The 16603-nt window shown below is 52.0% G+C and overlaps 1 protein-coding gene across 1 annotated transcript in view; it reads left to right on the top strand.

The window, feature by feature from the left end:
* The window catches only part of LOC149970248 (uncharacterized), a 121790-nt gene that overhangs the window by 61901 nt on the left and 43286 nt on the right, over positions 1-16603 (top strand). Inside the window, exons 18-28 of the mRNA XM_090228341.1 lie at positions 30-194; positions 384-457; positions 1482-1639; positions 2021-2240; positions 2397-2503; positions 3101-3196; positions 4778-5005; positions 8786-8848; positions 9833-10072; positions 11873-11932; positions 12881-12940. Coding sequence (XP_090084467.1) covers positions 30-194; positions 384-457; positions 1482-1639; positions 2021-2240; positions 2397-2503; positions 3101-3196; positions 4778-5005; positions 8786-8848; positions 9833-10072; positions 11873-11932; positions 12881-12940 — 1471 coding nt within the window. The remainder of the gene's footprint in view (positions 1-29; positions 195-383; positions 458-1481; positions 1640-2020; positions 2241-2396; positions 2504-3100; positions 3197-4777; positions 5006-8785; positions 8849-9832; positions 10073-11872; positions 11933-12880; positions 12941-16603) is intronic.

Raw genomic sequence — 16603 nt, 5'->3', positions numbered from 1 at the left:
GACAACTTCCCCTGCAACCTCAACTGCAGCTGGTACTACAACAGCAGTTGCAACGACAACTTCCCCTGCAACCACAACTGCACCCCACACTTCAACAGCTTCTGCCAACACATCAACTCCATTTACCACTTCAAGAACTCCTGCTGGCACTACAACTGCAGCCGCCACCACCACCACAAATGCTCCCACCACTAGTAAAATCCCTCACACCACAACTGTAGCCGCAACTCCGTCAGCCACTGCCACAACAACTGCAGCTGACAGCACAACTACAGCCGCTACCACAACAGTCCCAATCACCATAACTGCAATAACCACTACAAAAGCCACTGCCACCACAAATGCTCCCACCACAACTACAGCCCCTCTCACCACAACTGTAGCAGCAACTACGACATCCCTAGCCACCAAAACTACAACTGCTACTACAAAAGCAGCCGACACCACCACGTCCCCTGTAACCACAACTGCAGCCCACACTACAGCCACTGCTTCCACAATTGCAGCTGACACGACAACTGCAGCCGCCACCACAACAGTCCCAGCCACCACAACTGTAATCACCAAATCAACAGCCACTGCCACCACAACTGCTACCACCACTACTACAGCCCCTCTCACAACAACTGTAGCCGCAACAACAACATCCCCAGCCACCACAATTACAGCCGCTACCACAACAGCATCTGCCAACACATCAACACCATTTACCACTTCGAGAACTCCCGCTGGCACCACAACTGCAGCCACCACCACAAATGCGCTCACCACTAGTAAAATCCCTCACACCACAACTGTAGCCGCAACTACATCAGCCACTGCAACAACTGCAGCTGGTACTACAACAGCCAATGCCACCACAACTGCAGCTGCAACTACAACAGCCAATGCCACCACAACTGCAGCTGCAACTACAACAGCCAATGCCGCCACAACTGCAGCTGGTACTACAACAGCAGTTGCAACGACACCTTCCCCTGCAACCACAACTGCAGCCCACACTTCAACAGCTTCTGCCATCACAACTGCAGCCACTCTTACAACAGAGGCTGCCACTACAACTGCAGCTGCTACTACAACTTCACCTGTCACCACAACTGCAGCCCACACTACAACTGCAGCTGCTACTACAACTTCACCTGTCACCACAACTGCAGCCCACACTACAACTGCAGCTGGTACTACAACAGCAGTTGCCACTACAGCATCCCCTGTAACCACAACTGCAGCCCACACTACAACAGCTTCTGCAGTCTCAACTGCAGTGGCTCCTACGACAGAGGCTGCCACTACAACTGCAGCTGCTACTAGAACTTCACCTGTCAGCACAACTGCAGCCCACACTACAACTGCAGCTGGTACTACAAGAGCAGTTGCCACTACAGCATCCGCTGCAACCACAACTGCAGCCCACACTTCAACAGCTTCTGCAACCACAACTGCAGCCACTCTTACAAAAGCTTCTGCCATCTCAACTGCAGTGGCTCCTAAGACAGAGGCTGCCACTACAACTGCAGCTGATACTACAACTTCACCTGTCACCACAACTGCAGCCCACACTACAACTGCAGCTGGAACTACAACAGCAGTTGCCACTACAGCATCCCCTGTAACCACAACTGCAGCCCACACTACAACTGCAGCTGGTACTACAACTGCAGTTGCCACTACAACATCCCCTGTAACCACAACTGCAGCCCACACTACAACTGCAGCTGGTACTACAACAGCAGTTGCCACTACAGCATCCCCTGCAACCACAACTGCAGCTCACACTACAACAGCTTCTGCCATCTCAACTGCAGTGGCTCCTACGACAGAGGCTGCCACTACAACTGCAGCTGCTACTACAACTTCACCTGTCACCACAACAGCAAACCACACTACAACAGCCACTACTTCCACAACTGCAGCTGACACCACAACTGCAGCCGCCAATACAACAGCCACTGCCACCACAACTGCAATCACCAATACAACAGCCACTGCCACCACAACTGGAGCCACTCTTACAACAGAGGCTGCCACTAAAACTGCAGTTGCCACTACAGCATCCTCTGTAACCACAACTGCAGCCCACACTTCAACTGCTTCTGCCACCACAACTGCAGCCACTCTTACAACAGCTTCTGCCATCTCAACTGCAGTGGCTCCTACGACAGAGGCTGCCACTACAACTGCAGCTGCTACTAGAACTTCACCTGTCACCACAACTGCAGCCCACACTACAACTGCAGCTGGTACTACTACAGCATCCGCTGCAACCACAACTGCAGCCCACACTTCAACAGCTTCTGCAACCACAACTGCAGCCCACACTTCAACAGCTTCTGCCACCACAACTGGAGCCACTCTTACAACAGAGGCTGCCACTAAAACTGCAGTTGCCACTAAAGCATCCCCTGTAACCACAACTGCAGCCCACACTACAACAGCCAATGCCACCACAACTGCAGTTGCCACTACAACTTCCCCTATAACCACAACTGTAGCCCACACTACAACATCCAATGCCACCACAACTGCAGCTGGTACCTCAACATCAGTTGCCAGTACAACTTCCCCTCTAACCACAACTGCAGCCCATACTACAACAGCTTCTGCCACCACAACTGCAGCTGGTACTACGACAGCAGTTGCCACTACAACTTCCCCTATAACCACAAATGCAGCCCCCACTACAACAGCTTCTGCCATCTCAACTGCAGCGGCTCCTACGACAGAGGCTGCCACTACAACAGCAGTTGCAACTACAACTTCCCCTGCAACCACAACTGTAGCCCACACTTCAATAGCTTCTGACACCACAACTGCAGACACTCTTACGACAGAGGCTGCCACTAAAACTTCTACTACAACTTCACCTGTCACCACAACTGCAGCCCACAGTACAACAGCTTCTGCCATCTCATCTGCAGCTGGTACCTCAACATCAGTTGCCACTACAACTTCCCCTCTAACCACAACTGCAGCCCACACTACAACAGCTTCTGCCATCTCAACTGCAGCTGCTACTACAACTTCCCCTGTCACCACAACTGCAGCCCACACTACAACTGCAGCTGGTACTACAACGGCAGTTGCCACTACAGCATACCCTGTAGCCACAACTGCAGCCCAGACTTCAACAGCTTCTGCCATCTCAACTGCAGCTGCTACTACAACTTCCCCTGTCACCACAACTGCACCCCACACTACAACAGCCAATGCCACCACAACTGCAGCTGGTACCTCAACAGCAGTTGCCACTACAGCATCCCCTGTAACAACAACTACAGCATCCCCTGTAACCACAACTGTAGCCCACACTACAACAGCTTCTGCCACCACAACTGCAGCTGGTACTACGACAGCAGTTGCCACTACAACTTCCCCTATAACCACAAATGCAGCCCCCACTACAACAGCTTCTGCCATCTCAACTGCAGCGGCTCCTACGACAGAGGCTGCCACTACAACAGCAGTTGCAATTACAACTTCCCCTGTCACCACAACAGCCAATGCCACCACAACTGCAGCTGGTACCTCAACAGCAGTTGCCACTACAGCATCCCCTGTAACCACAACTGCAGCCAACACTACAACAGCCAATGCCACCACAACTGCAGCTGGTACTACAACAGCAGTTGCCACTACAACTTCCACTATAACCACAACTGCAGCCACTCTTAAGACAGAGGCTGCCACTACAACTGCTACTACAACTTCACCTGTCACCACAACTGCAGCCCACACTACAACAGCCAATGCCACCACAACTGCAACTGATACCTCAACATCAGTTGCCACTACAACTTCCCCTATAACCACAACTGCAGCCCACACTACAACAGCTTCTGCCATCTCAACTGCAGTGGCTCCTACGACAGAGTCTGCCACTACAACAGCAGCTGCTACTACAACTTCCCCTGTCACCACAACAGCCAATGCCACCACAACTGCAGCTGGTACCTCAACAGCAGTTGCCACTACAGCATCCCCTGTAACCACAACTGCAGCCAACACTACAACAGCCAATGCCACCACAACTGCAGCTGGTACTACAACAGCAGTTGCCACTACAACTTCCCCTATAACCACAACTGCAGCCACTCTTACGACAGAGGCTGCCACTACAACTGCTACTACAACTTCACCTGTCACCACAACTGCAGCCCACACTACAACATCTTCTGCCATCTCAACTGCAGCGGCTCCTATGACAGAGGCTGCCACTACAACTGCAGCTGCTACTACAACTTCCCCTGCAACCACAACTGCAGCCCACACTACAACAGCCAATGCCACCTCAACTGCAGATGGTACTACACCAGCAGTTGCCACTACAACGTCCCCTATAACCACAACTGCAGCCCACACTACAACAGCTTCTGCCATCTCAACTGCAGTGGCTCCTACGACAGAGGCTGCCACTAAAACGGCAGCTGCTACTACAACTTCACCTGTCACCACAACTGCAGCCCACACTACAACTGCAGCTGGTACTACAACAGCAGTTGCCACTACAGCATCCCCTGTAACCACAACTGCAGCCCACAAAACAACATCTTCTGCCATCTCAACTGCAGCTGGTACATCAACATCAGTTGCCACTACAACTTCCCCTATAACCACAACTGCAGCCACTCTTACGACAGAGGCTAACACTACAACTGCTACGACAACTTCACCTGTCACCACAACTGCAGCCCACACTACAACATCTTCTGTCATCTCAACTGCAGCTGGTACATCAACATCAGTTGCCACTACAACTTCCCCTATAACCACAACTGCAGCCACTCTTACGACAGAGGCTAACACTACAACTGCAGCTGCTTCTACAACTTCACCTGTCACCACAGCTGCAGCCCACACTACAACAGCCAATGCCACCACAACTGCAGCTGGTACCTCAACAGCAGTTGCCAGTAAAACATCCCCTATAACCACAACTGCAGCCCACACCACAACAGCCAATGCCACCACAACTGCAGCTGGTACCTCAACGTCAGTTGCCACTACAACTTCCCCTATAACCACAACTGCAGCCCATAATACAACAGCTTCTGCAGTCTCAACTGCAGTGGTTCCTACGACAGAGGCTGCCACTACAACTGCTACTACAACTTCACCTGTCACCACAACTGCAGCCCACACTACAACAGCCAATGCCACCACAACTGCAACTGATACCTCAACATCAGTTGCCACTACAACTTCCCCTATAACCACAACTGCAGCCCACACTACAACAGCTTCTGCCATCTCAACTGCAGTGGCTCCTACGACAGAGTCTGCCACTACAACAGCAGTTGCCACTACAGCATCCCCTGTAACCACAACTGCAGCCAACACTACAACAGCCAATGCCACCACAACTGCAGCTGGTACTACAACAGCAGTTGCCACTACAACTTCCCCTATAACCACAACTGCAGCCACTCTTACGACAGAGGCTGCCACTACAACTGCTACTACAACTTCACCTGTCACCACAACTGCAGCCCACACTACAACATCTTCTGCCATCTCAACTGCAGCGGCTCCTATGACAGAGGCTGCCACTACAACTGCAGCTGCTACTACAACTTCCCCTGCAACCACAACTGCAGCCCACACTACAACAGCCAATGCCACCTCAACTGCAGATGGTACTACAACAGCAGTTGCCACTACAACTTCCCCTATAACCACAACTGCAGCCACTCTTACGACAGAGGCTGCCACTACAACTGCTACTACAACTTCACCTGTCACCACAACTGCAGCCCACACTACAACATCTTCTGCCATCTTAACTGCAGCTGGTACATCAACATCAGTTGCCACTACAACTTCCCCTATAACCACAACTGCAGCCACTCTTACGACAGAGGCTAACACTACAACTGCAGCTGCTACTACAACTTCACCTGTCACCACAACTGCAGCCCACACCACAACAGCCAATGCCACCACAACTGCAGCTGGTACCTCAACGTCAGTTGCCACTACAACTTCCCCTATAACCACAACTGCAGCCCATAATACAACAGCTTCTGCAGTCTCAACTGCAGTGGTTCCTACGACAGAGGCTGCTACTACAACTGCAGTTGCCACTACAACATCCCCTGTAACCACAACTGCAGCCCACACTACAACTGCAGCTGGTACTTCAACAGCAGTTGCCACTACAGCATACCCTGTAAACACAACTGCAGCCCACACTACAACAGCCAATGCCACTGCAGCTGGTACCTCAACAGCAGTTGACACTACAACATCCCCTGTAACCACAACTGCAGCCCACACTACAACAGCTTCTGCCATCTCAACTGCAGTGGCTCCTACGACAGAGGCTGCCACAACAACTGCAGCTGCTACTACAACTTCACCTGTCACAACAACTGCAGCCCAAACTACAACTGCAGCTGGTACCTCAACAGCAGTTGTCACTACAACATCCCCTGTAACCACAACTGCAGCCCACACTACAACAGCCAATGTCACCACAACTGCAGCTGGTACCTCAACAGCAGTTGCCATTACAACATCGCCTGTAACCACAACTGCAGCCCTCACTACAACAGCTTCTGCCACCACAACTGCAGCTGGTACTACAACAGCAGTTGCCCCTACAGCATACCCTGTAACCACAACTGCAGCACACACTACAACTGCAGCTGGTACTACAACAGCAGTTGCCACTACAGCATACCCTGTAACCACAACTGCAGCCCACACTACAACAGCCAATGCCACCACAACTGCAGCTGGTACCTCAACAGCAGTTGCCACTACAACATCCCCTGTAACCACAACTGCAGCCCACACTACAACAGCCAATGCCACCTCAACTGCAGCTGGTACTACAACAGCAGTTGCAACGACAACTTCCCCTGCAACCACAACTGCAGCCCACACTTCAACTGCTTCTGCCACCACAACTGCAGCCACTCTTACAACAGCTTCTGCCATCTCAACTGCAGTGGCTCCAACGACAGAGGCTGCCACTACAACTGCAGCTGCTACTACAACTTCACCTGTCACCACAACTGCAGCCCACACTACAACTGCAGCTGCTACTACAACTGCAGCTGCTACTACAACTTTCCCTGCAACCACAACTGCAGCCCACACTACAACAGCCAATGCCACCTCAACTGCAGATGGTACTACAACAGCAGTTGCCACTACAACTTCCCCTATAACCACAACTGCAGCCACTCTTACGACAGAGGCTGCCACTACAACTGCTACTACAACTTCACCTGTCACCACAACTGCAGCCCACACTACAACATCTTATGTCATCTCAACTGCAGTTGGGACATCAACATCAGTTGGCACTACAACTTCCCCTATAACCACAACTGCAGCCACTCTTACGACAGAGGCTAACACTACAACTGCAGCTGCTTCTACAACTTCACCTGTCACCACAACTGCAGCCCACACTACAACAGCCAATGCCACCACAACTGCAGCTGGTACCTCAACAGCAGTTGCCAGTAAAACATCCCCTATAACCACAACTGCAGCCCACACCACAACAGCCAATGCCACCACAACTGCAGCTGGTACCTCAACGTCAGTTGCCACTACAACTTCCCCTATAACCACAACTGCAGCCCATAATACAACAGCTTCTGCAGTCTCAACTGCAGTGGTTCCTACGACAGAGGCTGCTACTACAACTGCAGTTGCCACTACAACATCCCCTGTAACCACAACTGCAGCCCACACTACAACTGCAGCTGGTACTACAACAGCAGTTGCCACTACAGCATACCCTGTAAACACAACTGCAGCCCACACTACAACAGCCAATGCCACTGCAGCTGGTACCTCAACAGCAGTTGACACTACAACATCCCCTGTAACCACAACTGCAGCCCACACTACAACAGCTTCTGCCATCTCAACTGCAGTGGCTCCTACGACAGAGGCTGCCACTAAAACGGCAGCTGCTACTACAACTTCACCTGTCACCACAACTGCAGCCCACACTACAACTGCAGCTGGTACTACAACAGCAGTTGCCACTACAGCATCCCCTGTAACCACAACTGCAGCCCACACTACAACAGCTTCTGCCATCTCAACTGCAGTGGCTCCTACGACAGAGGCTGCCACAACAACTGCAGCTGCTACTACAACTTCACCTGTCACCACAACTGCAGCCCACACTACAACTGCAGCTGGTACCTCAACAGCAGTTGTCACTACAACATCCCCTGTAACCACAACTGCAGCCCACACTACAACAGCCAATGTCACCACAACTGCAGCTGGTACCTCAACAGCAGTTGCCATTACAACATCGCCTGTAACCACAAATGCAGCCCTCACTACAACAGCTTCTGCCACCACAACTGCAGTCACTCTTACGACAGAGGCTGCTACTACAACTGCAGCTGGTACTACAACAGCAGTTGCCCCTACAGCATACCCTGTAACCACAACTGCAGCCCACACTACAACAGCCAATGCCACCACAACTGCAGCTGGTACCTCAACAGCAGTTGCCACTACAACACCCCCTGTAACCACAACTGCAGCCCACACTACAACAGCCAATGCCATCTCAACAGCAGCTGGTACTACAACAGCAGTTGCAACGACAACTTCCCCTGCAACCACAACTGCAGCCCACACTTCAACTGCTTCTGCCACCACAACTGCAGCCACTCTTACAACAGCTTCTGCCATCTCAACTGCAGTGGCTCCTACGACAGAGGCTGCCACTACAACTGCAGCTGCTACTACAACTTCACCTGTCACCACAACTGCAGCCCACACTACAACTGCAGCTGGTACTACAAGAGCAGTTGCCACTACAGCATCCGCTGCATCCACAACTGCAGCCCACACTTCAACAGCTTCTGCAACCACAACTGCAGCCCACACTACAACAGCTTCTGCCATCTCAACTGCAGCAGCTCCTACGACAGAGGCTGCCTCTACAACTGCAGCTGCTACTACAACTTCCCCTCTAACCACAACTGCAGCCCATACTACAACAGCTTCTGCCACCACAACTGCAGCTGGTACTACGACAGCAGTTGCCACAACAACTTCCCCTATAACCACAAATGCAGCCCCCACTACAACAGCTTCTGCCATCTCAACTGCAGCGGCTCCTACGACAGAGGCTGCAACTACAACTGCAGCTGCTACTACAACTTCACCTGTCACCACAACTGCAGCCCACACTAAAACTGCAGCTGGTACTACAACAGCAGTTGCCACTACAGCATACCCTGTAGCCACAAATGCAGCCCACACTACAACAGCTTCTGCCATCTCAACTGCAGCGGCTCCTACGACAGAGGCTGCCACTACAACTGCAGCTGCTACTACAACTTCACCTGTCACCACAACTGCAGCCCACACTACAACTGCAGCTGGTACTACAACAGCAGTTGCCACTACAGCATCCCCTGTAACCACAAATGCAGCCCCCACTACAACAGCTTCTGCCATCTCAACTGAAGCGGCTCCTACGACAGAGGCTGCCACTACAACTGCAGCTGCTACTACAACTTCACCTGTCACCACAACTGCAGCCCACACTACAACTGCAGCTGGTACTACAACAGCAGTTGCCACTACAGCATACCCTGTAGCCACAAATGCAGCCCCCACTACAACAGCTTCTGCCATCTCAACTGCAGCGGCTCCTACGACAGAGGCTGCCACTAAAACTGCAGCTGCAACTACAACGTCCCCTGTCACCACAACTGCAGCCCACACTACAACAGCCAGTGCCACCACAACTGCAGCTGGTACCTCAACAGCAGTTGCCACTACAACTTCCCCTCTAACCACAACTGCAGCCCATACTAAAACAGCCAATGCCACCACAACTGCAGCTGGTACTACAACAGCAGTTGCCACTACAACTTCCCCTGCAACCACAACTGTAGCCCACACTACAACAGCTTCTGCCACCACAACTGCAGCCACTCTCACGACAGAAGCTGCCACTACAACTGCAGCTGCTACTACAACTTCCCCTGTCACCACAACTGCAGCCCACACTACAACAGCCAGTGCCACCACAACTGCAGCTGGTACCTCAACAGCAGTTGCCAGTACAGCATCCCCTGTAACCACAACTGCAGCCCACACTACAACAGCCAATGCCACCACAACTGCAGTTGCCACTACAACTTCCCCTATTACCACAACTGCAGCCCACACTACAACAGCCAGTGCCACCACAACTGCAGCTGGTACTACAACAGCAGTTGCAACTACAACTTCCCCTGCAACCACAACTGCAGCCCACACTTCAACAGCTTCTGCCACCACAACTACACCTACTCTTACGACAGAGGCTGCCACTACAACTGCTACTACAACTTCCCCTGCAACCACAACTGCAGCCCACACTACAACAGCCAATGCCACCTCAACTGCAGATGGTACTACAACAGCAGTTGCCACTACAACTTCCCCTATAACCACAACTGCAGCCACTCTTACGACAGAGGCTGCTACTACAACTTCACCTGTCACCACAACTGCAGCCCACACTACAACATCCTCTGCCATCTCAACTGCAGCTGGTACATCAACATCAGTTGCCACTACAACTTCCCGTATAACCACAACTGCAGCCCACACTACAACAGCCAATGCCACCACAACTGCAGCTGGTACCTCAACAGCAGTTGCCAGTACAGCATCCCCTGTAACCACAACTGCAGCCCACACTACAACAGCCAATGCCACCACAACTGCAGTTGCCACTACAACTTCCCCTATAACCACAACTGCAGCCCACACTACAACAGCTTCTGCCTTCTCAACTGCAGCGGCTCCTACGACAGAGTCTGCCACTACAACTGCAGCTGCTACTACAACTTCCCCTGTCACCACAACTGCAGCCCAACCTACAACAGCTTCTGCCATCTCAACTGCAGCGGCTCCTACGACAGAGGCTGCCACTACAACTGCAGCTGTTACTACAACTTCCCCTGCAACCACAACTGCAGCCCACATTACAACAGCCAATGCCACCTCAACTGCAGCTGGTACATCCACATCAGTTGCCACTACAACTTCCCCTATAACCACAACTGCAGCCCATAATACAACATCAGTTGCCACTACAACTTCCCCTATAACCACAACTGCAGCCCACAGTACAACAGCTTCTGCCATCTCAACTGCAGGGGCTCCTACGACAGAGGCTGCCACTACAACTGCAGCTGCTACAACAACTTCCCCTGTCACCACAACTGCAGCCCACACTACAACAGCCAATGCCACCACAACTGCAGCTGGTACATCCACATCAGTTGCCACTACAACTTCCCCTATAACCACAACTGCAGCCCATTCTACAACATCAGTTGCTACTTCAACTTCCCCTATAACCACAACTGCAGCCCACAGTACAACAGCCAATGCCACCTCAACTGCAGCTGATACTACAACAGCAGTTGCAACTACAACTTCCCCTATAACCACAACTGCAGCCCATACTACAACATCAGCTGCTACTACAACTTCCCCTGCAACCACAACTGTAGCCCACACTTCAACAGCTTCTGCCATCTCAACTGCAGCCACTCTTACGACCGAGGCTGCCACTACAACTGCAGCTGCTACTACAATTTCCCCTGTCACCACAACTGCAGCCCACACTACAACAGTCAATGCCACTACAACTGCAGCTGGTACTACAACAGCAGTTGCCACTACAACTTCCCCTATAACCACAACTGCAGCCCATACTACAACTGCCAATGCCACCTCAACGGCAGCTGGTACTACAACAGCAGTTGCCACTACAACTTCCCCTGCAACCACAACTGTAGGCCACACTTCAACAGCTTCTGCCATCTCAACTGCAGCCACTCTTACGACCGAGGCTGCCACTACAACTGCAGCTGCTACTACAACTTCCCCTGTCACCACAACTGCAGCCCACACTACAACAGCCAATGCCACTACAACTGCAGCTGGTACTACAACAGCAGTTGCCAATACAACTTCCCCTATAACCACAACTGCAGCCCATACTACAACAGCCAATGCCACCTCAACTGCAGCTGGTACTACAACAGCTCCTGCCACCACAACTACACCTACTCTTACGACAGAGGCTGCCACTACAACTGCTTCTACAACTTCACCTGTCACCACAAATGCAGCCCACACTACAGCAGCTTCTGCCATCTCAACTGAAGCGGCTCCTACGACAGAGGCTGCCACTACAACTGCAGCTGCTACTACAACTTCACCTGTCACCACAACTGCAGCCCACACTACAACTGCAGCTGGTACTACAACAGCAGTTGCCACTACAGCATACCCTGTAGCCACAAATGCAGCCCCCACTACAACAGCTTCTGCCATCTCAACTGCAGCGGCTCCTACGACAGAGGCTGCCACTAAAACTGCAGCTGCAACTACAACGTCCCCTGTCACCACAACTGCAGCCCACACTACAACAGCCAGTGCCACCACAACTGCAGCTGGTACCTCAACAGCAGTTGCCACTACAACTTCCCCTCTAACCACAACTGCAGCCCATACTAAAACAGCCAATGCCACCACAACTGCAGCTGGTACTACAACAGCAGTTGCCACTACAACTTCCCCTGCAACCACAACTGTAGCCCACACTACAACAGCTTCTGCCACCACAACTGCAGCCACTCTCACGACAGAAGCTGCCACTACAACTGCAGCTGCTACTACAACTTCCCCTGTCACCACAACTGCAGCCCACACTACAACAGCCAGTGCCACCACAACTGCAGCTGGTACCTCAACAGCAGTTGCCAGTACAGCATCCCCTGTAACCACAACTGCAGCCCACACTACAACAGCCAATGCCACCACAACTGCAGTTGCCACTACAACTTCCCCTATTACCACAACTGCAGCCCACACTACAACAGCCAGTGCCACCACAACTGCAGCTGGTACTACAACAGCAGTTGCAACTACAACTTCCCCTGCAACCACAACTGCAGCCCACACTTCAACAGCTTCTGCCACCACAACTACACCTACTCTTACGACAGAGGCTGCCACTACAACTGCTACTACAACTTCCCCTGCAACCACAACTGCAGCCCACACTACAACAGCCAATGCCACCTCAACTGCAGATGGTACTACAACAGCAGTTGCCACTACAACTTCCCCTATAACCACAACTGCAGCCACTCTTACGACAGAGGCTGCTACTACAACTTCACCTGTCACCACAACTGCAGCCCACACTACAACATCCTCTGCCATCTCAACTGCAGCTGGTACATCAACATCAGTTGCCACTACAACTTCCCGTATAACCACAACTGCAGCCCACACTACAACAGCCAATGCCACCACAACTGCAGCTGGTACCTCAACAGCAGTTGCCAGTACAGCATCCCCTGTAACCACAACTGCAGCCCACACTACAACAGCCAATGCCACCACAACTGCAGTTGCCACTACAACTTCCCCTATAACCACAACTGCAGCCCACACTACAACAGCTTCTGCCTTCTCAACTGCAGCGGCTCCTACGACAGAGTCTGCCACTACAACTGCAGCTGCTACTACAACTTCCCCTGTCACCACAACTGCAGCCCAACCTACAACAGCTTCTGCCATCTCAACTGCAGCGGCTCCTACGACAGAGGCTGCCACTACAACTGCAGCTGTTACTACAACTTCCCCTGCAACCACAACTGCAGCCCACATTACAACAGCCAATGCCACCTCAACTGCAGCTGGTACATCCACATCAGTTGCCACTACAACTTCCCCTATAACCACAACTGCAGCCCATAATACAACATCAGTTGCCACTACAACTTCCCCTATAACCACAACTGCAGCCCACAGTACAACAGCTTCTGCCATCTCAACTGCAGGGGCTCCTACGACAGAGGCTGCCACTACAACTGCAGCTGCTACAACAACTTCCCCTGTCACCACAACTGCAGCCCACACTACAACAGCCAATGCCACCACAACTGCAGCTGGTACATCCACATCAGTTGCCACTACAACTTCCCCTATAACCACAACTGCAGCCCATTCTACAACATCAGTTGCTACTTCAACTTCCCCTATAACCACAACTGCAGCCCACAGTACAACAGCCAATGCCACCTCAACTGCAGCTGATACTACAACAGCAGTTGCAACTACAACTTCCCCTATAACCACAACTGCAGCCCATACTACAACATCAGCTGCTACTACAACTTCCCCTGCAACCACAACTGTAGCCCACACTTCAACAGCTTCTGCCATCTCAACTGCAGCCACTCTTACGACCGAGGCTGCCACTACAACTGCAGCTGCTACTACAATTTCCCCTGTCACCACAACTGCAGCCCACACTACAACAGTCAATGCCACTACAACTGCAGCTGGTACTACAACAGCAGTTGCCACTACAACTTCCCCTATAACCACAACTGCAGCCCATACTACAACAGCCAATGCCACCTCAACGGCAGCTGGTACTACAACAGCAGTTGCCACTACAACTTCCCCTGCAACCACAACTGTAGGCCACACTTCAACAGCTTCTGCCATCTCAACTGCAGCCACTCTTACGACCGAGGCTGCCACTACAACTGCAGCTGCTACTACAACTTCCCCTGTCACCACAACTGCAGCCCACACTACAACAGCCAATGCCACTACAACTGCAGCTGGTACTACAACAGCAGTTGCCAATACAACTTCCCCTATAACCACAACTGCAGCCCATACTACAACAGCCAATGCCACCTCAACTGCAGCTGGGACTACAACAGCTCCTGCCACCACAACTACACCTACTCTTACGACAGAGGCTGCCACTACAACTGCTTCTACAACTTCACCTGTCACCACAAATGCAGCCCACACTACAGCAGCTTCTGCCATCTCAACTGCAGTGGCTCCTACGACAGAGGCTGCCACTACAACTGCAGCTGCTACTACAACTTCCCCTGCAACCACAACTGCAGCCCACACTACAACAGCTTCTGCCACCACAACTGCAGCCACTCTTACGACAGACACTGCCACTACAACTGCAGTTGCCACTACAACATCCCCTGCATCCACAACTGCAGCCCATACTAGAACAGCCAATGCCACCTCAACTGCAGCTGCAACTACAACTGCAGCTGCTACTACAACTTCCCCTGTCACCACAACTGCAGCCCACACTACAACAGCCAATGCCACTACAACTGCAGCTGGTACTACAACAGCAGTTGCCACTACAACTTCCCCTATAACCACAACTGCAGCCCATACTACAACAGCCAATGCCACCTCAACTGCAGCTGGTACTACAACAGCAGTTGCCACTACAACTTCCCCTGCAACCACAACTGTAGCCCACACTTCAACAGCTTCTGCCATCTCAACTGCAGCCACTCTTACGACCGAGGCTGACACTACAACTGCAGCTGCTACTACAATTTCCCCTGTCACCACAACTGCAGCCCACACTACAACAGTCAATGCCACTACAACTGCAGCTGGTACTACAACAGCAGTTGCCACTACAACTTCCCCTCTAACCACAACTGCAGCCCATACTAAAACAGCCAATGCCACCACAACTGCAGCTGGTACTACAACAGCAGTTGCCACTACAACTTCCCCTGCAACCACAACTGTAGCCCACACTACAACAGCTTCTGCCACCACAACTGCAGCCACTCTCACGACAGAAGCTGCCACTACAACTGCAGCTGCTACTACAACTTCCCCTGTCACCACAACTGCAGCCCACACTACAACAGCCAGTGCCACCACAACTGCAGCTGGTACCTCAACAGCAGTTGCCAGTACAGCATCCCCTGTAACCACAACTGCAGCCCACACTACAACAGCCAATGCCACCACAACTGCAGTTGCCACTACAACTTCCCCTATTACCACAACTGCAGCCCACACTACAACAGCCAGTGCCACCACAACTGCAGCTGGTACTACAACAGCAGTTGCAACTACAACTTCCCCTGCAACCACAACTGCAGCCCACACTTCAACAGCTTCTGCCACCACAACTACACCTACTCTTACGACAGAGGCTGCCACTACAACTGCTACTACAACTTCCCCTGCAACCACAACTGCAGCCCACACTACAACAGCCAATGCCACCTCAACTGCAGATGGTACTACAACAGCAGTTGCCACTACAACTTCCCCTATAACCACAACTGCAGCCACTCTTACGACAGAGGCTGCTACTACAACTTCACCTGTCACCACAACTGCAGCCCACACTACAACATCCTCTGCCATCTCAACTGCAGCTGGTACATCAACATCAGTTGCCACTACAACTTCCCGTATAACCACAACTGCAGCCCACACTACAACAGCCAATGCCACCACAACTGCAGCTGGTACCTCAACAGCAGTTGCCAGTACAGCATCCCCTGTAACCACAACTGCAGCCCACACTACAACAGCCAATGCCACCACAACTGCAGTTGCCACTACAACTTCCCCTATAACCACAACTGCAGCCCACACTACAACAGCTTCTGCCTTCTCAACTGCAGCGGCTCCTACGACAGAGTCTGCCACTACAACTGCAGCTGCTACTACAACTTCCCCTGTCACCACAACTGCAGCCCAACCTACAACAGCTTCTGCCATCTCA

This window comes from Oncorhynchus mykiss, chromosome 30 (assembly GCF_057628025.1).
Source record: "Oncorhynchus mykiss isolate SJ-2025 chromosome 30, ASM5762802v1, whole genome shotgun sequence".
Lineage (NCBI taxonomy): Eukaryota > Metazoa > Chordata > Actinopteri > Salmoniformes > Salmonidae > Oncorhynchus > Oncorhynchus mykiss.
Note: the sequence above shows the minus strand (reverse complement) of the source record. Positions and strands in the feature narration are given on the sequence as shown.